This window comes from Battus philenor, unplaced genomic scaffold, assembly GCF_028537555.1.
Source record: "Battus philenor isolate CCGP_79_NKW_IND1 unplaced genomic scaffold, ilBatPhil1.0.hap1 SCAF_26, whole genome shotgun sequence".
In the NCBI taxonomy this organism is placed as follows: domain Eukaryota; kingdom Metazoa; phylum Arthropoda; class Insecta; order Lepidoptera; family Papilionidae; genus Battus; species Battus philenor.
In genome coordinates, this window is record NW_027181689.1 from 6,361,203 (window position 1) to 6,388,284 (window position 27,082).

Sequence of the window (27,082 nt, forward strand, 5' to 3'; positions counted from 1 at the left end):
TAATCTAATTACTTACACAAGTAAACGGAATATAAGCAATGGTGACGTGTATATCTTTGTACGTAACATGTATTTAATCGATAACACGAAACCTTAAAAACACCAACACTTTAATTATAATTTATAAAAATATTCTAGCATACAATGAACTGTGCATATATACTATATAAGCAAATTTACATCAACGAGTGATTATATAAAGAGCATATATAAAAAAAAATTATAAAATTCATTTAATGGTTCTTGTTTACTTTATATTATACAGTTTAACTTATCAAGATATATTATATAGCGATTATATATCTTTAATGTTGGACGTGGGATATTTTATATATGTGCAATAAGAACTTGTTTAACAAAAAACAAGGCAAATGAAAGGCAAAGACTGCGTTGAAGTAACCTGATGTTATTTAAGTTACTAGTAGGTAAATATCTGAAAACATTTCTCACCATCACTGGAAGCTTCACTCATGCCGCCCAAATGTTCCAAATTCTCCTTTTTACTAACAGCTTGTTTGAATGTGCTCGCCACCTTCAAGTCAGAACAAACAATATAAACAAACGTAAACCTTAGTACATTAAATAAATTTGTTATTGATTATTTATCGACGTTTTGGCAAACGCACAACATAATGGTCGAGGAATTTTCCCTATATTTTTGGTAAATATAATTCCACGTAACCAAAAATTAAAGAATGAACATTTTTTTTAAAATCATGATACGCGGTTTTTTATTAAATAATACATCCTAATGAATTTTATCCGTAATATTGATTTACTGTTGAGTGTTAAAACTAAGTAATAATTTGATTAAATATTCACGGCGTCTTTAAACTTGTGTTACTGGTTTGAAAATTATATTTAAATTTTTTATTACCCATTACTCTTGTCTATTAAAAATTATTTATTTCTATCGTAATGAAAGCTTTATTGACATCGTACAACATCGTATTGACGTAGCGTCTTGTAACGGGGCGTGTTAAGCCATCGTGCACGACAATTGCACCGGGTTCAAATCTGTTGACTCCTTAATTTTATCAGCAATGCGTCATGCTGGCTGTTCCATGTAATTTCATCTGTGGCCAATCGAACCGGACAATGGGCACAGCTTTAAACATTGATTATTGAATTTTCCCAACTTAATTAATAAATTTACATGATATTAAAACGAAAACTGACTTAATTATAATTAAAACATAAAGCTTGTCTACAATACTTTATAGTTTATTAACTTTAATTTTAATCGCTTAAGAAATTAGTCTCTAAGCAAATAATTTTCGAACATATACGCTTTAAAGGGGTGAATTTGTAATTCATTAGTCAGGAAAAGTTAGTAATCCTAATTTTGAAAATGCTTTTTCTTGCTACATAATTACATTATTTATTATCTTCGAAAGCATTTATTTAAAAATAGGTTGTACCATACATTAATTGATAGTAAATGAGCTGTACATTCATCCCTTTTACAGCTTTTACACCTATAACGAATCATCTGATAATATTGTTGTTTAAGTTTTAAAGTGAAATTGCCTTGCCGTAAGCTTACCTGCTGGGCCTTGAGATTAGCACAGAGGTCTTCAAACTCTGTGAGAGACATGCCGTTCCTGCGCGCGTCGCCGTTCATGCTGCCGTTGACTCCACGACCCTGCTTCGGCCCGTTGTCGTAGTACTCCTCGATCATGCATCGCACCTGGAGAAAAACACTTTCTTGCTTAAGACATTTAATCGGACAATAATGCTCTGTAGAATAATAATCATTCGTGAAAAGGACAATCAACAATATTTATACTCAAATATATATATATATATATATATATATATATATATATATATATAGGAATCTGCGAAATATCGACCAATATCCTTTAGTGCCTAATGACGCCTAGAACCAATGTGTGATATCCGTGATGACTGATGAGATAGACGTGTGGCCTCTCGCCAAGAAGCTCATTAATAGGCTCATCGTCGCTCAAAGAGCCTAGGAGATAAGCTGTGCTCGGGGATTTCATTTGATGACATACGGATCTTGAAAGTAAGTAAGCGACGTAGCATATTGTCATTACAACTTGCTAATCCTGGCCACATAGCACGCAAAATAAATAGTCGCTACAGGCTTAAAGATATAAAGTGGTGACAACGTCACGGCATGCGCAGCTTTCATGTCCACCCACGAGAATGTCAGATGGCCTCGATAAGGTCGTCTAAAAATGCTAGATATAGGCCGCTTCCAACCGGTTTTATTGGAGCGTTATAGGCGAGGCCTATGTCCAACAGTGGACGTCTTACGACTAAAACGATGATGATGACGTTAGTTAAAATGTTATATAAAACATACAATAATATCGATATCTCGCTAATAGGTACAATTAATATATATATAGAAATAATACAAACCTTCCATTGTGGTATCTTATATCCAACGCCGTCTAAAGCGTCCTTCAGTTCCTTGAGGTCAATGAATCCATTGCCACTCGTGTCCAGCTGCAATAAACGAATAATAATTCCATTATTATTTAATATTCGATTATGAACATACCCCTTTGAAGCGGGGGAAAGTTGTAATATATATATAAATATATATAATGTATTAATATATTAATGTGAATAAATAGAACGTTTTGGCGGCTTATGTTGCATATGTAACGTCCTGAAATATGACATTGACGGTTCAATTTCAAAATATCTTTAATTCAAGTAAGCATTTACGTGCACTTTTGAATGGTAGATTGTTTTAAGATTATTACTAGTAAACTACCACCTCGGTAATGCTGTTCTGCTAAGAGCTAGCTAGAAACTACATTTACTCTTTTTAAATGAAATTTAACATTTTTTATGTGTACATTATAATATCAAACTTGTAAATGAGCAAATAAACCAAGCAACCATTCAATCTGTAAATATTTGTAATGAAATGTTTTTGCCATTACAAACCATAATAAATAATAACATCGAAGAGTACGCTCTTCCGTTAAGTTAGTTATACGCCTGGATAGGCGCACACTATTGATTAATTGATATTAATTTGTTGTATAACAAGATGCAGTCATGCGTTATTTACTCGTCTTCATCATCACATATAAACGATTATACAATGCGTACAATAAATACATAAATATATTAAGACTATTCAATAGTTTTAAATTCGACAAACACAGTCATAAAAGTTGTTTGTTCTATATTTTAAAGGAAATAGGTTAGTGATGCAAAGGTGCGTATTTTAAGAATACGGTTTCATTTATTATACATATTTTATAAATCAGTGAGATATCTATTATTTCAATTATTTTTAAAAATTCTTATAACAATATTATTCGGCTTAAAATAATTTAAATAAAATTTGTGCACATAAAATAGAGCAATTAATTATTTTTCATAAAAACTATGAATTAATCTAATCTTAATTTAATTCTAGTATCATTCTATCTAAAACCTCCAATCTCTAAGAACGCGGTATTACGAACATTGCGAATGAAACGTGACTCATTTGAATAACCTATCAATTAATAGGGCGACACTGCGTATATCGGACATCTGCCTTACATTCGTAATATATCAATGAATCAATATGTGAATTTAGAAAAGATTAACTATTTGGAATACTATTACTCCAAGGCGAAGTTAAAATTAGATTATCATAAATGTTAAATATTTATTTTTAAATGTTATTTTCTATGACGATTAATAACAAAGAAATTTTAATTTAAATTTAATTACTGACACCATCTGTTTATTTTTAATTAATGGACCTAAAAGCATATAAACATTAATAAACACTATACTATTAATAAAAGTAATAAAAAATATGTGCAGTTTTATAAAATACATATAAATAGTGTAACGGATTTTAAATTCTCAAATGCTTTAAATTTTTTCTCGTATTTCATTGAATAAATTACAAGATCATACCAACGTTACATAACAATACTAATTACAATTCATAGATTCATATTGCATATCAAGAGAGCAGATAAACACTTAATTGAGTAAAAACGAGAGTAGAACATTTTGTGAGATTTTGTTTACCCGTTCCGCCGTGTTGCCCATCATAACGGGAGTATAATGCAAGAATCTAGGTTTTATGCTAATTATTTAAAGAATTTATTGTACAATATTATAACATGAATTTTTCTTTGATCTTAAAGATATTTTTTTTCATTGAAAGTTAAAAAAAATGTAGAAGAATTAGTAGCAGGTTTTGTTATGAACATTAATTTTATCCAAAGCCTTAATAAATATTGATAATACCGCAGTTAAGGTTTACTTATGGTTCTACAGTAGAAACAACGAACCGACAAGCTCAGTGCAGGACCTACAACGTGGACAGACCTTTTTAAGATCGTTCAAAAACTCTGGATACGGGTGGCTTCCTGACGGTCCTTTTGGAAGTCCATAGGGAGATCTGCATCCAACAACTGACCTGACCCTTCTTTGGCTAAAACGATGATGATTAAAAATAAGGAAGTTATTAAAATGTCTTTATTGCCTTTCAGTATAGTATATTAAACTGGTTGAGGTTGAGATGTTATTATATTCAGAGAATCCATTACATGTCACGGGGAATTATACGAGTTCAAAGAATTTTCGAGGTTTAGTATGAAAAATATTAATCAACTTTTAACCACGTAATATGCGAAATCATTCAATGTGTACGAAGTCTATGTGATATCCACGAAGCCACCATGTAAATGTGGTATTATAATGAGATTGTCCCTCTAAGAACCATTCAAATGATGACATACTCTACTAAATATAAGTAAGTTCTGACAATGTTTATCACCATCGTCATGATATCAGTCGACTATTTTATGACATAATACTACTTCAAGGATCGCTAGTATGAGCAGTTATGCGCTGCCCACATCTAGCGACTGCTCGCGAGACTATCCACTCGAGAAACTTTCGGCCTCAACAGGCGTTGGTTGCACGAACGATGTGCCTCACTACTACTTCAGACTAGCATTTTTCGAGCTTCGTCAGTTGACATGATTCTTCTACTGATCTCCTCTTTTCTGATGCAATCTCTCAGCGAAGCTCGGACATATTGCGGTAGTATAAATAACTACAATGAATATTATTATTAAAACAAAATGTTCATAAATATGATTCGCTTATAGTGCATAAACAAGCATGGATAAACATAACGCGATCCAAACCGGAACAGCAAGCCTTGGCTAGCTTTTTTTTTTGTTCGCGCGGAGGACGGACTCGTGCACTGATGCAATCGAGGGTTGCGACAGATCCGGCGCGTCGGAAATGTAGCGCTGTTTCACTGCCTTCCGACTTTAATTAACATTTCCAAGTATCCTTGATCCAATATCCTAGAATTGAACAGCTTTTTGAAAATAATTGAGGGCAATTAAAGGCCACCACTCGGGTTAAGAACTATCGAGATTGGAAGTCATGTCACAAATAAAACTTTTTAAAACTATGTATATTATTTTTCAGAGATATTGGAACTAGTTATATCATTACTTACAAGATTATAAGGATTTTGCTAACTACGACATAAGAAATAGCTACTAATTATAATATGATAAAATACTTCAATAATAGTCAAAATTGAAGATGACACTCTCTCTTCTAATTTCTATTATTATTCCATTCGTATGAACACAATGTAAGGATTATCTAAAATCTTATATAAGTACTTGTTCATTAATTAATTTGCATATCAGAATTAAAAGTTGTGCTCACAAACTAGTGCAGTTTGCTCAAGCGTTGTCAAAAAAAACACTTTATTTTTCTTTTCGAATACAAACCAGTAAATTATAACATATTTCACAAATAAAAACCATAAAGACGTGCATTACAATAATTTTGATAGTGAATCGTTATTTGTTATTAAATTTATACATCAATAAATGAAGAGATCACTCAAAAATAGGTTTTGTATATTTATTTTTTGGACAACCATAGCACTTCGAATAAAAAAGTCATCTAAAATATAAAATACACATAGAATATTTAGAGCGACCTTGTGAGCGATTTTGTGTGACATTAACGTAATAAAATGTCACAATCTTCAAAACGTGTACATAGTAAATTTAGTTTGAAAACAATGATATGCCATCAATTACCAATCGTTCGCCGACAACCCTAGTTCAATTCACGGTGGAAGCAATACAATGCAGTTTTTTGTAAGCGCCATAAAGTGCAGCACAAGAGCGGTTGCCGCACCGCGACCGTAAATGGATACGAAACGAGCCGAAAAGATCTAGTTACGTAACGCGGCGTGAGCGGTAAACAAAACCTCCGTTCGTGTGCTGAATACTTTTTATAGGCATGCGAAAATTGGATAGAATAAAGGCCCGATAATGTTTAGAACTTTAACCCTTTCACGACCACGGGGACGCCGGTGTCCCAAGCAAAAATCATGGATTAATTAAATATTTACGTAACCATTGTAAATTATTTTTTTGTTTTAATATTTCGGAAAGTACCTTTTTATTATTTTTTACTAGCAATATAGGATAACTATCACCGTTTGTTGTTTATCGTCATCGGAACGTTAGAGTTCTTTTGGCGCGAATGATCTGCTGTTTGGAATAAATAATTGATATTGTAAAAGTGCTTTTCAAGTTTTTACAGTGTCAAATTATCATTACCTGGTAAGTAAATTGTTATTCTAAATATTCAGTAGTAAGGTATTTATGTTGTATTCTGTGATAAATCGATATAAAGATTATGGGACACGGATGTCCCTGTCGGCGTAAAGGGATACTTTTTATACGGAATTTCTTAACTTTTGGCCTGGTGATATACCAAAATGTATATATATCTATCATTTTCTTACTCATATTTTTCTCAGAATATGTTTCGTAAGGGACGTGGAGTTTTTGAACTTCGAAAAAATAAAATTCTCCAAATTTTTGTGGGCGACAATAGCGATGAGGAAGATGACTTAGTGCTTGATGACGAAGACCAAAGACTTCTAGTACAGGATGATGACCAAGGGGTATTTGATGTCGAGGTTGAAGAGACAACGACTCTTCCACGGCAAAAATCACCTGAACCTTCAACGTCTCAAAAAAACAATCCATCTAATCACTAACCAATCATCTAACAACAGGAATTGTTTCGCCGAGTACTACAAATAACTTGCCCTATTATATTTATATTATTCATAAACAAGTAAAAAAAAGTACACTAAGTAACAAATGTACATTATTTACAACAAAACAGACTTACCAACAAGTAAACCAAAATTTAGAGTTTAAGTAGAAAGTAACCCTTAGCGACCATAGGGACATATTTGTCCCATAAATTTCCAAAAAAAATGTAAAACTTTTTTGAATTTTTAGTATAAATTATGTTTTTAGGATGCCTATTAATTCATTATATCTAGCTAAATTAATTAAATAGGGTACTGTAACCTTATGGTCCTGAAAGGGTTAACACGTTGTATGCTTAACAACCTATACGTAAGCCAAGCTAAAATCAGAAAATACTTTATTATTATTGAGATTTATTATAATACCATAAAACTTTTTATTAGATTTTAAACCATGCCATCCAGTTGATGATTTCAAGGATAATCTCAAACGTGGTTTTTGGGAAACATAGATTTATCTTATAAATATACGTGCGGATCTGTCATTCGCCAAATAGTAAGTATAAAAAATTTAATAAATGATAAATAATAACTAGTTATGATTAATTAATTAATTATAATTAATATACTAAAAAACAAAATATCTGCAATCAATACTTCGAATACTGCGCGGTACGGCACCGAGACTTTGATCATAGGTCGCGGCGACGATCCCCGGGATACAAAGTTGTATAATGAAGTTTGTGAATTAATAATATAGGATTTAAGTTCAAATAAGTTTCCAGAGGATGGGAGCAGCGTCTTCTGCGTACCATATTACCACACTGCGATTGCCAACTCGCCCGGCAAGTGTTGCTATTATGGTATACTCCACCACAGATAACTTTAAGTGAAGCCTGTGCCTTGAAGTGGGCGTCTATAGACTGACACGACGAGCGCTTTTCAGGAATGCACTTCCACATTAAGACTGCGGAGAAACACACGACCGTAGATCTAAAGGGCCTTTTCCCAAGGAGACCTAACATCACTTCAAATAAATAATGCCGTGTGTGACGTGATACTCGAAGAAATTTCTACAAATATTAAATTTCTAATTGCATATGTGTAGCCACCTGGGAATTTACATACAACATGTCGTTAAAAATTATCATTGCTTCGTCAGGCCGATAAGGACTTCTTTATTACAATAAGCACTTTCAAAGCCCTTAGTAGCGTTTTAGGTTACAATTGTTGTAGATTCATTTCATGGAATTTTAATTTTTTATCATAAATACTTAATATCTTAAAAACTTTTCTTTTGCGCTTACAATTGCTAGTCTGTTTAGACGCGGACATTGAAAGTGAAGTATTCATTTGTTATCACAACATCGGCATAAATATATAATAACCCACTACATTTCTGCGGTTTTTAATCTAGCCACGCTCTATTTTTTATCTATACAAAACGTGAGCTCGTAACGTAAACTCTTTCACAGGTTTAATTAATGCAAGTATTTCAAGATAACGGTGCTAGCGATTTTTTACTGCGAAACCCAAACATCCGTATGAACACGAACTATATGAGTTTAGTATTAACAATAAATATTATCACATATTAACTATATTATAAGAAAAAAATATGTTGTTCTGAATGTTGAATGATGTGATTAATAAAAAATTTACAGTTCAAACACTGCGTGGGTAAACAAAATTTAGTAACAACGGGTTGCAATTATGCAAAAAACCCTTTTTAGGTAAGGACCTTATCTCCATATTGCAACACTTACAAGATTTATAGCTGAACTAATACAGAGAAAGAAAACACGTTATTACGGTTTGATAACTAGGTATTTCAGGACATTAAAAATATTGTTACTATTAATAAGAATAACAATAGAATTAATAACAACAGTAAAATAATGTTATGATATGTTACTCAAATAATTTTACTTATCAAAGTTTGCAATCACAAAAAACACACAATACATTCATAGTTCCGAGGATTTAAGCCAAAAAAAACATGTGTATTTAACATTAAACTGTATGCTTTTGATGCATGTTTTATTTCCGCAAGCGGGGTGTTTAACACAGTGTTATGGACTAAAACGGTGTTTGTAGTTTCAATTTTTAACACCACAAAAATGTACATAGTTCTGTGACAATATTATCAGAATATTAAAGATGAACGAAGATGAGATAGAGAGTGTAGATTTCTAGGTCAGATTTTCTATTGTAGAGTTTAGAATAGAATTGTTACATGTAGGCTGTGAATCCAATAGCAACCGTAACACAAAAATTTTTTTGTTACATTTGCAAGTCGCAAACGAAGTGAACAAGTAATTTACAGTTCATACCGCAGTCGTTTACACTACCAGTTAAGATTGCCAGCAGTTGTTGGCGGGTTCTAAGAGCTTTAATGAGTACACGGCATAGACAACAATACAATAGGGGAGGTTTCGTCAAAGTGAAGGCAAGGAACGAAGCCTTGTCTTTAATAACACTCGGATCAGTTCTCGTCGAGATGTTTGATGTGAACAAAGCCTTGTGCAAAGAAAAGAGAATAAATTATTACTGATATTAATAATGAGATAGGAAATATGTGGTCGTTTTCTTATGAAACAATAACATAGTTTAATACAGCTTAATCTCTAGTTGAGAATTTTTTTGAATCTTCAAATAATTTATATGGATTCTAAATGCTATTTAACAATAACGCACCTATACTTAAAGCGAAACCAGTACACGCAATTAAAAAGAGATATGTTGAAATCTTATTCCATAATTAAAACAGTAATGAACTTCGACGTGCTAATGTTTTAATTGTTCCCTTGCGTAAGGTTCTTTGGTATGGTAGTTAGGCCGTGTGGAAAGAAAGCAATTTTTTTTCACTTGGTGAACCAGCTCTGTTGTGCACCTGATACAGATGAAAATATCAGTCTGAAATTAATGTCTAGATTTCTTGCTGATTACTGAACCCTGTATGTGAGTTTCCTTTCGATTGGAAATTACAGAACACCGCAAGATAAATTTATGGTGTTGTTCTTAAAGCTACAATGGTTCCAAAAGAAGATAAAGCTAATTTTGTAGATTAGGAAAATTTTAAAATAAACTATATTTTCGCAATGAATTAAAAAACGAAAATAAAAAAAGACTTGTTAAACTTTATAATAAACTTAAAAAGCACTGACAATTACTTAGCCAATAATAAAATAATAACTATTACATTAAATCATTAATGAACCGTCGATTCTAAATTAATTGGCGAGATAAAGCAAAATGCAAGCAATAACCTTTCTATGCCCGGTCGGACATTTAAATTGATTGACTGACCGTGGTATACGATAACTGTTTTATTTGCTTTGTAAACGCGAAATTTTTACTACTTTATAAATCAAATTATATAAAAGGGTATCAATTAGTTCAATTTCAAACCTCTCACCTCATTTACAAACATTCACTTTGCTAAAAGTATGGTACGTTCTTGATGTTTTTATGAATAGCGGTAACTTTAAAGAACCTTAAGAACCTGATTATAATTAATGTCCTTTGTTTACCTTGGCACGATCTACGAACGTACCTAGTATATTCACAGAGAGAGGGTTCTTTAGAAATTTATTATTTATCTATGATGTATAAAAGTTAAGTAGAGTAAATAAATAAGAAATAACGCAACATAATAATATAAAAAATTAAAATACGTTTTTTCATTTTTACATTTCTACATGGAGCTTTTACAGCGAGTGCAAAGATTCCATACCAGGTGGGACCAGTTTGTCTTCCTTTGCTTTATATTTAAGAGTGATTGACTTTATAAATGTAATAATTGATATGTTAAAACAATTACATAACAGTAATCCCATTGGCAACAGGTCAGTACCGTTCCTACCAGCCATTTTAAACTTTTTTGTTAGTAAAAGTAAAACAACTTATAAATTTTAATAGTTAATTGTTTATATTTGTATTAAACACAAACCTTACAAAAAGATCGAAAACAAAATTAAATGTTTTTCCGGTATTACGGTCCGGAAATGGTGTACCTAACAGCTCGACTATCATTATAAGATTTGAGCTAAAGTTGTATGACAGATTGTCTTTTATTTGTAATAATATATTTTAGTATTTAAAATTAAGACATCTGTTAATTAGAGTACAAACGCAACTTCACGATTCCGAGTGCAAATATCACTTTTGCTTTGCACTCGGAAACGTGGTACTCAGTGCTCCGCCCTCCACAAATAGCGGTAGTTACGTTGCTTACGTCGCATATACGGTGATTCAGTGCCGTGATTCATTACCCCAGCGCGGTGTTTATACAACATCATGTCATTTAGCCGTCTGAAGAACGGGAAGGTTTTCGACGTACCGGCGCGCATTCCTTTCGACATAACATTTTTTGTACAAACTGCGTAGTACATAACGGGATTTCTTGCGGTAGAGTAATTCACGATAATAACAATTAGGTATTTATTCTTAACTTGTGCTATACTTAGCTCAAATTAAATCTTTTAGAGATTTTACAGACCTGCCTGGCCTAACAGCTAACTTTAAAAGACAAGGATACAGATATAAGCGCCTCGCGAATGTAGTAAAAATTCTTATACAGTTGTAACATCTTTTAAATCTATTCGAAATGTCCACATGACCTATAGAAAGCGACCTACAACTATCGTCTTCCAACAACCTCAAGTTCTCCGCGTTTGTAGCTTGTCTACTGCAACTTACAAATCAGCTGTTTTACATCGGTAACTTTCGTTCATTAACAGCTCTCCTCATTCCTGATTAGATTTCATCATCATGTCAGCAGATAGACGTCCACTGCAAGGCATAGGTTTCCCCCTAAGATTGCCATAATTCCCGCATTCAGCTACTTCCGGCGACTATGTCATCGGCCCACCTAGTAATGTAACCACATATTCGATCTTTCAATTAAAAAAAATATTGACTATATATACCAGCACAACAAACTACGTGTCTCCCATGGGGTACCCTTCTAAACGACTTTAAAACTTGACGGCTTACCTATCCGGTGGAACATAAAAGATAACGGCTCGAGCTGAAGCTCCTTAGGTAACCCTTGAGCTTGAAAAAAACTACGTGTTAACAGGGAGAGAAATAATTGACCTTTATACGTTATATTCGACTTTATACTATTGAGACTAATTAATTTTTTTATATAAATTAAAAATCAAAAGACATAACACGGAAGAAAAATTCAAAGACGCGATATTTTTGCACTATAAAGTTTAACGACCTGTTAAGTGTGCTTTATCTTCGTGCGTCATGTATTGAGATAAAAGAATACTTATACCGAGCAAAATCTTCGGTAAAACTTTGGTGGGATTAAATATGTCAATGTTCCATTTACCCACAAAACACAAACTAAAAAGCAGATAAAAATTTAAAATAAATGTTAATCATGATGACCATCAATAACGACTTTATGTATAAATTAATGTGGAAAGTAATCAATAACAAAAGTGCTTTAACAATTTACATAAGGTCAGTCTCAAAAGAAAGTTTAAAGCCATCAAAAATAACTTAACGTGGCCAACTTCTAGATGTCCGAGTAGCAAGTTTTCCGGCTGCAACTAAAAAACATGTTTTAGCAGGACAAGGAAACGGATACAATGTCCAAAAAAGCCAGACATTTTTAGAAATTTACAAGACGGTTATAGAATGTCTTAAATTATCAGCCACGAATATTTGGTTAATTCATATGGACTTTTCCTACTGATGTTTTTTATTAAAAAAAACTTTATGCCGAGTCATCATCATTAGACATTTTACTGTGTGATTTCATACATGAATGATTTCACACAGTAAAATTTGTATCGAAGATTTACAAAAGTACATAATTTTTAAGAAATTAGTTTCTAAATTTTAATTAATAACAAGCATTTCGATTGACTGCTTACTGTTTATAGATGTATCAAACATTTCATGTCAGTCAAGTCGAAATCGCGCCTACGAGTGTTTTAACGGATAAGAAATAAGTGTGGTTTTTCAATTTATTAAATGTTTTCCGTACAATTTTGTCGTAAATACTTTTTCACTATCAAAATGAATAACATTTTATAGATATAGCGACATTTTGAGTGGTTCAATAAACATTAAACACATTTTACTACTCCTTAGCAATAACGCTGTAATTGCGCTTTTTATCACTGTTATAATAGCAATTTTGTCTTATCAACTAATAATAATCTACATGGCTCATACACTGAATGTTTGTACCGAATGCCCTATATATCAGAATTACATAAAAACATTACCGGGAACAGTGTTGGCGAATGCCGAAATAACGATTTGTATCTGATAAATTAATCGGAAATCATAAATGATAAAATAAATTAATTATAATACTGCTATAATACCGAAGTTATGAATCATATGTTCACAATAATGAACTGTTGATTCCAAAATTTAGTCTTTATAATTACACAACATACATGCACTTTTAGTGTCTTAGATGTGCATATTGTTTCTAAATTTTAGTTACATATTGTTAATTATCCTTGCTGATAGATGAAGTATATTGAAGTACCACCAGTGCACATAGCACAAGTTAATTCTCAGCATTGACACGAAGAGTTACAATTTATTTTCTGTCCGCGGTTATTATCAATGCAGTGTGCATGCTGTATGGTACAGTGTCTAAATTTACTTGTAAATCATTAATCAATATTGGTATAGGCGTAAACACTAAGCCAATCTGTATAGGCGAAGATCGTTATATGCGACTCCCACATATTCGAGATTTGTAGATGCTGATTAAATATTTCTTAATAGACACTTATAATAATTTATACAACTTATAAGTATTTATTGCGTAGTGTATTCATTCACTTACGGCCTTAGTTTTTTTTATCACTTATTTTCAAATTATTAATAAACGATCCAGATCCAGCAACAACTTATAGATCTAGCAACTAACTTCTTGACATAAACTAATTGTGATCAAATTAGTAATTATTATTCGGTATTTATGAGGCACTAAGTAAATTTAAACCCTATCTAAGTATAAAATAAATTGCAAACATTACTTGTTTACATTACAATGAATCGCAGAGGACATTGTATTGGCCACATAACTGAACATTCATAGAATTCCAATTGAGTGCTACCTATAAAAGGCGTTCAGGTCGTACGCTGCATTGCAGTTAGAGCAAAGTGGGGTCAAGAAACTGTGAACCGATTGGTTTGCGATTAGGGGACCGTTGACCCATCTAACCACTACATTGTGGGTGTAATGATCGAGCGATGATTTCCTCGACGGGATCGTGTAGTTCCGGTTAGGCTATACTTCTTAATGGTTGTTTTTATTTTAAGTTATTATTAACGACCAAGAGGCCAAGATATATCATGTTAATAAAGCATAATATGTTTAAGACGTCTATATTTTATTTTGTTGATTACTTCAAGGTCATTCTTAGCTTGGTATGTGTTTATGCTTGTCATTTTTATTTTGCTACATTCATACGTAAGTGATAAAATACTTTGCAATATTTAAGTTCATAATATCTTTATAGACATTACATTATAGTAGACATTTACACGCAATTATTAATTATCTTAAATTTATAAGAAGTAAATTACCACCGACTCGAAATGCCGATTAAGCAGTATGTGTTAATTTTATATCAATAACAAAGATACATTGTCTAAGACTAGAATAGCTTTCACATAAAATAGCAAAGTGTTAGGACATTACATAAGCAATTGCATTGAAATATGTCAATCGATACTGTAACCTAAAACATAATGTCGTTTGTCTACCTACTATCGCGCGCAATACCTTATCGTACTTTTTGTATACGTAAGTAAAATTTCATAGTATAGGTAAACAGATTACTATATTATTAATTCTGTCGCAACTTTGCTTCCTGTATTATAAATACATATAAATTGCTATATTTATTGCAATAATCATTATAACTACCGATAAAAGTAACTTTAGCTAAGATTATATCACCAAATTTTGAAAAATACAATACACATTGTTTATTTTTATTGAAATACGTATCTGAATTGTAACTTTTATGAGTTATACAAAGTATAGTAATTTTGAAATATTCTCAGAAGTGACCACTCACTCGCCATCAACTTCCTCCGATCAACAGACAATTGAAAGTACGACGACAGTCGATAATAACAATCAATTTATCCGTAAATTATGTCTGTAGCACCAGTGGAACGGGTCTAAATAGGATGCTACAGATTTTAATAAGTCACGGTTAATGATTATAGGTAAATAAAATAATTAACATTAAAAAAAATTATTTTGTTTAAATCAATATTTTATTTCTTCATTACAACTATAATATAATCGATGAAAAGTATCTTTTAAATGTGTACAAGCCATATGACACAGAAATGTATTAAAATAAGTAAAAAATGAAATTCATTTAACAGACTACAAATTATAAATTAAGTATTTGTTACAAGGCAAGGCCTTGTGCATTAGGATGAATATCGCCCACGAGGATCTGCGATGCAATAGTACTACTTAGTACTACATACTGTATTTTATTATTCTTGAATACTTATCCAAGAATAACAAAATATCTTGTCAGAAAACATATATCTGTTTCGTAACTTCAGCAATATATTTCTTGCACAAATTTTACTGTGAAAGCTTTAGAGGGGTAAAGGTATAGCTCGTTTGTCAGCAAAATGCCCTAAAGTTTTTTCGTTTTTTCCTTTGTATGAAGAGACTATTTTGAAATATGTACCATCAATTATTTTTTTCTATGGAATTAGGGCAGGCTAATAACTTCTGTTAATACAGTCTGCTTTTTAGTAATCCCAATTTTAAAAATGCATTTTTATAGAGTCATCATCACACATTAATTGAGAGCAAAGGAGCTACACATTCACCCATTTAAAACTTTTACATTATAACCATTCACCCTGTACGCAATTATTTACTATTTAAAAATGCTGCGTAAATATTAAAAGTATATTACGTACTTAGAGTAATTTTAATGATATTTATAATTCGCACGAGTCTTGTCTCAATGATCGTGTGTTTCCTTGTTCTCTATATTTCCGAGAAGTAACGTCCGATTTTATTGACTTACACTCAAAAAGTTTATTCATACACATTTATATGTAAATATCCAATACGACGGCTTGTTACTAACACAGCTAATTATCCATAACAAAAATTTGGTTAACTGGCTTAATATAGATAAATAGAAAGGAATTTTAATAATCATTAAGGGTTTTGCAAGACAATCCGGTAGCGGCATTTCACCTCTTTACTGAGATATCACGATTCAATCTCTTGGTGTTTTCTGTTAACTAACTAGCGCCTTAGCCATAACACAGTAATCTTTAAAAAAATTTCAACATTTCATTGACTATAACGCAAGTAAGATATTAAAGATTTAAGACCAGCATACCGTATCTACAATATATCAACGGTGATGTCGAAGATGCAATAAAATGTCTTTAAACTGTAGGAATTTACTGAAAAATTCAAATGTTGTCATTATTAACGCATTAAAAATTATAATCTACTTAATCGTTATGCATATCTCAAAATGAACGGATAATGATAATGTGACATCATCGTTGTATTTACCGAATACTTTTACGCTTAGGTGGGCTTGTTGGTATAGTTTGCGCAGCTGGTTTTCTAGGCTTGCCACGGGAAAAATGTGTTGGCTTGCATTCTTAGGGCAAAGTAACACATAACTAGATTAACGGCGACATTATGAAGAGAAATTGGAGTAGAAATGAAAAAAAATATGATGTTTCTAATATAAAAACTGTTATTGTTGGCATTTATATAAGTTAGTCATAATTTATTCAAAAAGTAGAAGTTATACCAAAACTCAATAATGCAAAGGTATAATTATTCCAGTGCCATTATAGATGACTTAGCACTCTTAACGAAGAAACCTTCACACATTACATTTGTTTTTACAGTTTATAATTTATTCGTGTCACGTAATAGTCGCCACATGCGGCGTTGATTGCTTTAGCATCCTACGGTATCTATTAAAACCTTGCCACGATCGCACAGACAATGTCGCTATTAACAATTTTATATACCGAGGATACCAAAGTTCTATGTTTCATTTTTATATTTCTCAAGTTTATGTGCTCAACGAAATGTAAACAAGATTCAAATACCAAGTTAGGTATTATAAGCGACCTTAATCGCAATGTACCACAAAACTTTATGAAAATTAAAGAAAAATTGTTATGAGACAAAATTAATAGACACGATAATATAGCAGAAAAACTTGTTAATTTCTTTATCTATTTATCTTTTATTTAATATTATTTATATATCTTTTTTACCGTTTATAGGCGAAGCAATTGACCTCTGTCTCGCCCGGTGTTAAGCGATCCCGGGATCTACGATGGTACATACTTGCCTGGAAGAAATCTATTCACTCTTGTTTTAAGTTATAGTTGGTCGGGAGCATAGGACTTTAGGATAATGGCTGGCATTCCATCGAGGCCACTAGCATTATTAACGTATAAGTATTGCATGTACTGCGTAACTCAGTGTGCCAAAAGCGAATTTCCGGAAAAAAGTAGGCGAGGAGGTATCGCACCATCTGTGTCTAGACGAGAATTTCCCACGAAGAGTTGGGCAAACAATCTTGCTTTTTATTCTGCGATGTGCGCCAATGATCCGTCAGGTTTCAGCAGTGGAGGCTTAGTAGAGCACCAAAAATTCGCTGCAGCTAAATTAGCCAGTGATTAATACGTTTTGCTATCCACAGGATTTAAAGCAATTTTTAACCCTACTCGGCTGATATGGTCGAAGCGAGACGTATTGGACTTTTTTGCAAGCCTAGGAAGTCCTGTTAAAAGTTCACGAATGTCCTTTAGCCAGATATGCTGCTTGTTTATCCATTTCGGCGTGTCAACATTTAGCTCCGAACCATAGGCGAATTTTTTCGAACTGTGACAAATTGGCAAATGGATTAAAATATTCCACTGCTTGACGAAATACACTCGTCACTTTTACCGCACATGCTGACGGATCACTGAAAGAAAAGCAAACGGGCTGCCCAGATAACATGCAAAGAACGAACGCATCCCAATCTGTCGACTTGTAACGCTATACTCGTCGGATGCCTTTACGACACGGATCCGAGGGATCCTATTTGATTATGTTTTGGATATCTATTTGATTATTTTTATAATTCATGTTAAGCAAAAAATTGTCATATTTTAGAAAATCGGTAATGCTAAGCCGGGTTAGTTCGCTTGCTTATATACCATATATAACACTTCACCTCAGTTCCTATTCTAATACCTTAATTTAATGCTAATGACGGAAGCTGTCCCCATCTGTTATAACTAACTATTTCCTTTTACTTTAATCATTAAAATATTTTTTTAAAACGTTTTCCAAATTTGGCATTTGAATCTTATTTATCTTTAGTAATTTAAGTTTAGTTACCTGAACCTATGAAGCAAATATAAACCAAACTTCTAAAATCAAATTATTTGTTAGAATTTATATAATTTTAGTAAGCAAAAGTATATTCACTCTATAAATGAAGCAAAAACGACCGAGTTATAGGTGTGTTGTAACATGATTCTCGGTTTGACGGGGAATGTCGGGGGAATAGAGAAGCACTACAAAAAGTCCGGGGTTCACGTTAATGCTATTTGCGGTCGCGATTACTCGACTGATGTTACCGCCTACACCGAACAATAGACACTTGATACGGAATTAATTAGAATTTACGTCGCCACCTTAAAACATTTAATAGATTTTTATAGAGAGCGGCAGTAATATCTGCCATTTTTGTGTTATGTCTAAATAACCATGCTCCATTCGTCATGTTTCATTCGTTTTACGAACGAAGTTTTCATCGGCATTTACATTAAGTAAAGCTGTAATATTAAAGCATTGTTAAAAATTACTTTCACTATTTAATACCAATATGCTATTACTTACAAATTTGTATGTGACACACAAACCTTTTGATATAAAAACTATGTTATAAACGCTACATCTGCTATAAGAAACCAACATAATCGCAATTAATAAATTGAAATGAATATGTCAGTCATTTATGTATTTGAATTAATAACGTAAACTGTTTTTCTCATATCACATCGATTTTTGTAGATAAATTTTATTAAAACATTGCAGGTCAAATAAATTTGAACATATTACAAGACCCTTCTTGCAAGATATATCTAGGTTAGTTGACAACAATAATTACAATGAATTAATTTAATAGCTTAACCTTGACTGCAGTATTTTTAATATAGTCTTCTCAGAAATGGTTATTGTTGAGAAGAACAGAGAACATTTGCGTGAGAACGTATGTATAGATACAGTTTATGCTAGTGTGGAAAATAACAGTGACGAGAATAAAATGATAATGAGTATTTACTCCGCGCCATTAATAATTATACCAAGGATATTAAAAACAAAAAAACTGCGTCTTTAAATGTCTTCAGTTGTAATCTCGAGTAAATTTATATATAAACACTTAAAAATGACGTTACAAGGCACATATGGGTAGGGTTGACTAGAATTTTGTATTGAAAACCCGGTTTTTTCTTTGATAAACCTAATAACCAGAGGCTCCTTAGGGATCCTCAGAATAAGTTATAACATTATTTAGTTCACCGGATTACAAAGCCACCGGGCCTTGGTTAAGTTATGCAGGCTCTACGTGAAGCGATTGGGCACGAAGGCTCCCGAAAAGGATGAGGTGCTACTTGATTACGGGTATAGAAAAACTATGTTCAAAGAATTTACTTACATGATCAGCTAGGACAAAAATGTATAGAAAACAACTATAACAATAAATTATAATTATCATTCGTTCATTAACGCTTAGTTGTGATCTCAATTAATATTATTATGCATTTTCGTCTTTACAATAACCTAGATATAACCTATTCATTTGGAAACTCTGACGCTGGTAAACTATTTTATTATTTTGCTGTAAGCATCAAAAATACGAAACGAAACTATGATCCTATTTTATTTTTAAATAAATGGTGTAATACTCCGTAACTTATTCAAATATTTTGAGTTCGTTATATGGTAAGATATTTAAATTATATATCCTCGACACTTGAGTCTTAGAACTGGTTTATTCATAAAGATATTAATTAATACTACTGAGTTGTAAAGAAAAGTTTTCCCATTAATTAGATGATTATTTCTTAATCCTTTCAAACATGATTCTACGCAATTACGCACCTTTAAATATATAGAATTATATAAAGAACACATTTTTACTACTGTTACTGAATTACGCAAGCTTGCACTTTTTGTAGTTGATTTTATTGTTGTATTTCATTATTTCTGGATACAAGCTATGTTGTTACATTATCGAAAACAAATTAAGTCACTTTGTAGTCGGATTAATATATTATATAACTTGAACATTACTCATGGCTTACATAATAACCTTCATCGTTTTATCCCATAAACGCCCAAAGCAAGGCATAAAGCTTCACTTAAAGATCTCAATGGGGGGATAAACCATAATCGCCACACTTGGTAGACGGGTTGCCGATCGTAGTATGATATTACGTCGAGGGCTCTGCCCATTCTCTCAAAACTTGTTTTTGGGCAGTGATAATTCTATGTAATTAAAGCGCTCAAATCAAATCTACGATCGCAAGTCTTAGATCTCTACCGCTAGACTACCATTGCTCCGCAATAAGTCTACTTAGACGTATTTATATACTTTCGGAGTCAATCTATATTTATCGAAAAGAAGAAATTTAAATTAAATAACAAAAACTAAGTTTTTATTATTAACATTGGTGTTTCTACTATGCGTCTGTCCTAACGTATAAGTCAAGAACACGAACGCTCTCCCACGGGGGACATAAAACTTACTTGCTTTCCGACCTCTGAGAAGCTTAAAAAATAACATATCTGCTAGGACGTAAACTATACCTGTTTCAGTGGATGAATTCTTAAATAGTTGTAAAAATCAGCTCTATTACCCAGCAGTACGTTATACTATTGCATATCAACGTTTGTCTCACGGTAGTCTTCGCCGGACGCGCGTAAATAGAGCGATAGTACGGCCGGCTCCATGTCCATTACATCCTTGTAATAAAACTCGACGTGCACATCGTGGCCCTGGAGAAAATCACTGCAGTAATGACTTCTAATGAAGATTAATTTGTTTCATGCTTCTGCAATTGAGAGCCATCAACGCGTCCGACGACTTATGACGACTGCACATCGTGAGAGAATAATTACATTTACGAAATAATAGTTATTACTTATTACGTAGTATCACCTAACAAATATGTCAAAAATGCTGCAATCACTACTGGTTTTCGAAATTGCTTTTAACACATAATACTTTGTAATAAATCAAGAGATGAGTTAATAGAATAGATGTTGAGACAGGTGTAAAATTTTAGAACGTGTTTTATACCTCCAATACAATTTGGTTCAGGTATGACAGACACATGACAAAGGAAACAATGAGCTCAAATAAATAAAAGCTTATGTTAAAATATCAGCACTCGTTATATGTAAAAATGTCTGTCTAGAAGAAAACATAATTTTAGTCCTAGGTTAAAATTATTCCCAGAATAGCATCAGTTGATCTGTCGCACGTATAAGGTCGGGTCACGTTGATTAGCAAACAAAAGAGAACGATGAGAAACAGAGCATGGGAAGGCAGCAAGTGAATGCCACGACGCCAGCCATTGGAAAGTTCACGTACTATTTAAATGATCCGTTAAGAATAGATATATGAAATATAATGAATAAAATATTTATTTGCATTTATATAGCACACGACAGATACACAACAGTCCAAAGTAAGCTAATATTACGAATATATCAATTTACTTCCTCAATTATTATTGGAACAAAAGAACACGTAATTTATTAGTCACAGAAAACCTTATAAGCCAATACGTATCAACGTTTATGCTAAGACTGTGTTACTGACAGGTAGGTTAGGTGTATTATCTGACAGGTTATGTTCCTTTGTCACGCCGACGGAGATTCATGTTTATATAAATCATATAAGTGACTTATTTCGCCTACTTTGTGACTACTCTGTTGACATTTTCTTGGATGCATGGTCTCTTACATAGAGATTTAGGAAGCGAAATAAAGCCTATCTTACGTAAAAACTGGCTCGCAGCCAATGTCATAAAGTTGAAACTATGAATACTCGACTAATCTTTCAATGTAAAGTAAGTAATATACATATAATTTTCAGATATCTTTATGCATTTAAGAAAATAAATTTGGTATTTAATTCGCATAAATGCGTAAAGATAATTGCGATTTATCACAATATAAAACATCACTTACGTCAGAACATATCATATTAAAATTGGTAACGCCGAAGGCTCGAGAAAATCAACGATATACAATATTTTGCAAAGAAATGACAGCAGAATTACAACCATAGACAAATAGCAACAATGGTTACCAAATTCTATCTTAAGTTATATGTACTCTTTTTTCAAATCTGCAGTTTTCTTGATGAAAAACAATACACACTCTATTACCTAACTACTTCAGTTTAACGTCATTCCAGAATATAGTAGCTTGAACCAAGTATTGATAAATATGAGTTCTGGAGATTATACCACCGTAAATTATTGGAGCAATAATATTTTATCATTTTTTAGTTATTTTTTTAATTCAATTTGTAGAAATAAGTTCCCAACGAGAGCGTTAATAATAAGAACATTTTTTCAAAAACGCACTATGCCTGTATCATATTTTAAGAAAAACTCTTACCCAGACAAACAATTCTACTCCTTTTGTATGGAAGGCATTAGAAACGATAAAGGGAAATGATAGTGTAGTATCCTGAGTAATAACTTACAGATCTTATCACGTTATTATAAAATGTTTGCAGGATATTAAATAAAGAGCTAAAATATCATCCCGATTCCGTATCATATACAGGTTAATTGATTGTAGGTCTAGAAGCTTTAAAGCATGGATGCACAGACCGCGGCCCGCGGGCCGCATGCGGCCCGCGGGCCGCATGCGGCCCCCCGGTCGGATACTGGTGGTCCGCCGACAGCAAAAATAATACTCTCGTATATTCGAAGAATATTGAATTCTATTCCAGAATAAAACCAAAAAAAATTAATTACCTATAATTCTGGCGGCCGGCCTGTCATCAGTTCATGATTTGCCCGAGTGACCCCTAGTCTTAATAAGTCTGTGCAACCATGCTTTAAAGCATGTAGCATTTAGCAGGAAACTTTTACATTTATTTCCTGTATAAAGTGATAACTCTGAAATATGTTACATTTTTTTTAATGCGACGGGCCAATAACTTCTGACAGAACAAAGTCTGCATGGATAACCAATCGCCCTGTATATATAATACACATTCATATCATATATTTTCTTTTTTTTAAGAACTATATTAAATTCGAAAAACCCTATGCAACAAAAGATTTAACCTACTTACTAAACTGCTTGACTTATTTCGACAAAGGTCAACGTTACTTATCGGCCTTGAAATTGCGGCGCCAACGCAAAATGGTAATTGCTGTTAAGATAAATCTTAAACTTCCTTTTCCGGTTTAATACAATTGTGATTTTAAAAACATTTTAATCTTAAATATTGTTGTATGTCCTTTGTCTTCTCGACCATGAATATGAACAACAACGTGAGATTTTGTAATGTTGTCGAACTATATGTAAGCGGAATCGGACTTTCTCATTGCCTTTTTGAGAATTAATTAGGAGAAGAATTCAGCTCAAAAAATTTAAAACATACTGGGTAATAAAAGTGAACGTAGGAATGTGGTTGCATTAATATTGTTATTAATGCAGATGAAATGTAGGCCAAATTTCGACACAATTGATATTTGTTATTATCATTTGAGAACCCGGTTAGTACAAACGGGTGTTCTTATTACGTTTCAGTTCTAACAATAATTCAAGAAGTTGGATAACACAATCTTCCAAAAATAAAAAATAAATTGTTCAAACTTTAACCATGTTTGGTCACCCTTAAACCATAGAAAAAACATAATAAGTTTAAGGACACAAGAGCTTCAAAAATTATTAAAAACAAAAATGAAAATTGAATTTCAAAAGCAATTACATACATATAGGAGGATGATCAACTAGTCAATATGTACATTTGTATACAACACGAGCGAAATCAATTTATGTATATTTATCAAATAAAGATTAAACTAAGTGTAATCCTTATAAAATGAGGATGTATAGAGGAATATATTTTTTTCATTTAATATCATTAACGTATGTACATGAAAATATCATTACAAATCTAATATATACATGTGTAGGATACTGTAGCCACCTGTGAGATGAATCGACGAAATACCAGCTCAAAGCTTTGGGGGCTCCATACAGAGACGAGCCAAGAGGCTTATTGGTAAAGATGTTTTGGTGAACGCTAAGCTTCAGAGAATCTGCGAAATTTGCCAGTTTATCGGTGCGCTATATCGTCGGTGTAATACATATTGCATTCTGGAGAGTTTGCGTAGCAGTTACACGAAATAATTCCGTAATCGCCTTTTCATCGCACAGATACAGTACATACATACACCGTCGAAATCCCTTCAACCAGCACTTAGCTTTTGCTGCAGCGAACAGCCAAGGCATGGAACAACCTACCGCAGTAATAATTTCTAGCTAGCTATAATTTGGGTAAGTCAAGTTCTATAAGTCAAGAGTGAATAGGTATCTTATGGGCAAGCATATACTATAGCAGACCTCATCTTGGCATAACATCAGGCGAGACAGAGGTCAAATGCTTTGCATATAGGTAATAAAAAGCATTATAACTTTTGATGAAAATGATTTTTAGAAATTTATATTGTTTAAAATGTATCACTATTGTTGTTCTCTGTACTAAATTATATTATAATAATATTGAATAATGATGATGCAAGATCTATGAATATCAAGCAATTTCGTCTCGGAATTTTTGAGTGTCAGGAGCACGTTTAAATATAGAATAGGCTATAATAACATTATTTTAAATAACCCAGAAGAACAATGTCTTGTCAAAAGGCTTTTCTAAGCCCCCTTCTAAAAGATCAAGCGGTTAAGCAACAGAGGGGCCGAGGCCCGTGTAACAATGCGAACGGAACGGCTGTGTTGAGTTGTGCAACGCCCAGTCGCCTAGTAGTAAAGTGCATCTAGATCAAATCGCCCAATAAAAGCGCAACAAACAAAATCATTTTTCTTACACGTCTTATAAATTCACCTCATTGAACCTTTTACACTAATAACCTAATATAAAGTATCTTGTAATAAATATTGTAACAATATACAATATTTGATTTATTTATATGTTTTATATTCATTATGAATTATTTATTAATTATTTATTTTATTATTTATTAATTTTAACATTGTAACCTTTTAGAATGAACAAACATAAACATTGTCTTTACAGCTTGAGTTTGATAAACGATCTCCTATTGATTTTTCCAAAAAACCAAAAGACCCCTATCACTCGAAGTGATCGTCTATGAGGGCTCTTCTCTGTAGCGCACCTCTCCGTGTATCCCATTTAACTGCAAAAGTCCTTGGCAGTGCTTGAATTTTAAAGACCTTAACTGGCAATTTAGAGAAGACTCTTTCACTCCGTCTACCCTAGCTGAATTAATCGAGTGTTACCCTCTACTTAATTGTGGGATCTGATAAGAAAATTCAAAAGTTATGTTAAATTCCTTTGTTTTTAAAACAGTCGTCAGTAATCATTTATATTGCGGTCATCGTACGCAGAAGCGAACACCGTCTATGTATATCTTTAAATTAAAAAGGAAAGGTACCACAAACAGGTAATAAAATATGGCAATGTCTAGCATAAAATTAAAAAATAATATTTTTTTCTCTATGATTTTCATCATACAGAACAAATGTCCGTTGTACAAAAAATATTTTTCTAAATTAAGGTAATTTAAATTAATTTTAGTTAAAAAGGCAATTAACTATTACGATGGAAATATTTTTTGTTTTTAATAATAAAATAAATAAGTTATAATGTAAACGAAAATCTTCGTAATCAACTTTAAGAATTATTCTATCTGATATTTGACATCTGTTAAATCGACACTTCCTAGACCATCAGTATAAAATTTTCCTACTTCGCCTCTGTGCTAGAGAACGTTCGGAAATTATAGTTATAGACGTATAAATATGGTATTTGTGTACATATGCGTAGGCTGGTCTTTGCATTAGTCATCATCACGGTGTTCAAACAATTAAATTTATTTACTGTCCAGTGGCGGTGGCGGATACGTGACGTACCACGGGTGATAACGCCGGTGCTCTATATACACTCACGTCCCCCAACATGTAAACAATTTTTAAATGTTTCGACTCTTGAAACATTGTGAAGCGCACATGAGTGTAGTTAACTGTACTGCGACAATACAATATACAATGCTGGAAGCGGAAAAATGGGCTAAATTTAGACTTTTATCATTCCTACAAAAGTACTCGGAGATCCTATGTCGGTTAGCAGTGAAATTATTTAATAATTATTTATGCAGTCGAGTTTTGTAAGCTGTAGCAAACATGTGTACTTTCAAATTAAAACTGCCCGTAAATTACAATCATAACAGGTAAAACAGTTGAAAAATAAAATGATTTTCCCTTGAAACGTAAAACATTTTTAGAATAAAACTATCATTTGTGAATGGCATAATAAATTTTAGCCAAATGTTAGAATTCCATCAAATCATATCTACACTGTAAAGACAGTTGAAACATATTTTCAAGTGACAGCCAATACAAAGGTCTCTCCCAGACCAATACAAGAAACCAAAAGAAATCGGATTTTAATCAAACCGGAGTGAATTGTGTAATTTGATAATATTAAAAATTAATGCCATATTGTATTGTTTATTGTGCAAATAATCTCGGCTCGTACTTTTCGACATAATAGTCATATATTGAATGTAGACCATGCGGGCACGTTTCTGTACCACAGATTGCTTTAAATTTGTTTTCAATAGAATAAAAAAATATGACTATAAATCGAGGACTGCCCTAAGTAGTAAAAATACCGTTAATTTTGGTCGATAAATATGTAGCGCACTGCATTATAAATATCA

The 27,082-nt window shown here is 32.5% G+C and overlaps 1 protein-coding gene across 1 annotated transcript in view; it reads right to left on the bottom strand.

Annotated features, from left to right (window-relative positions):
- The window catches only part of Fim (plastin-2 Fim), a 55,504-nt gene that overhangs the window by 12,129 nt on the left and 16,293 nt on the right, over positions 1 to 27,082 (bottom strand). Inside the window, exons 2-4 of the mRNA XM_068768549.1 lie at positions 2,395 to 2,481; positions 1,547 to 1,690; positions 451 to 532 (exon numbers count right to left, since the gene is read on the bottom strand). Of these exons, the coding sequence (XP_068624650.1) occupies positions 451 to 532; positions 1,547 to 1,690; positions 2,395 to 2,481 (313 nt within the window). The remainder of the gene's footprint in view (positions 1 to 450; positions 533 to 1,546; positions 1,691 to 2,394; positions 2,482 to 27,082) is intronic.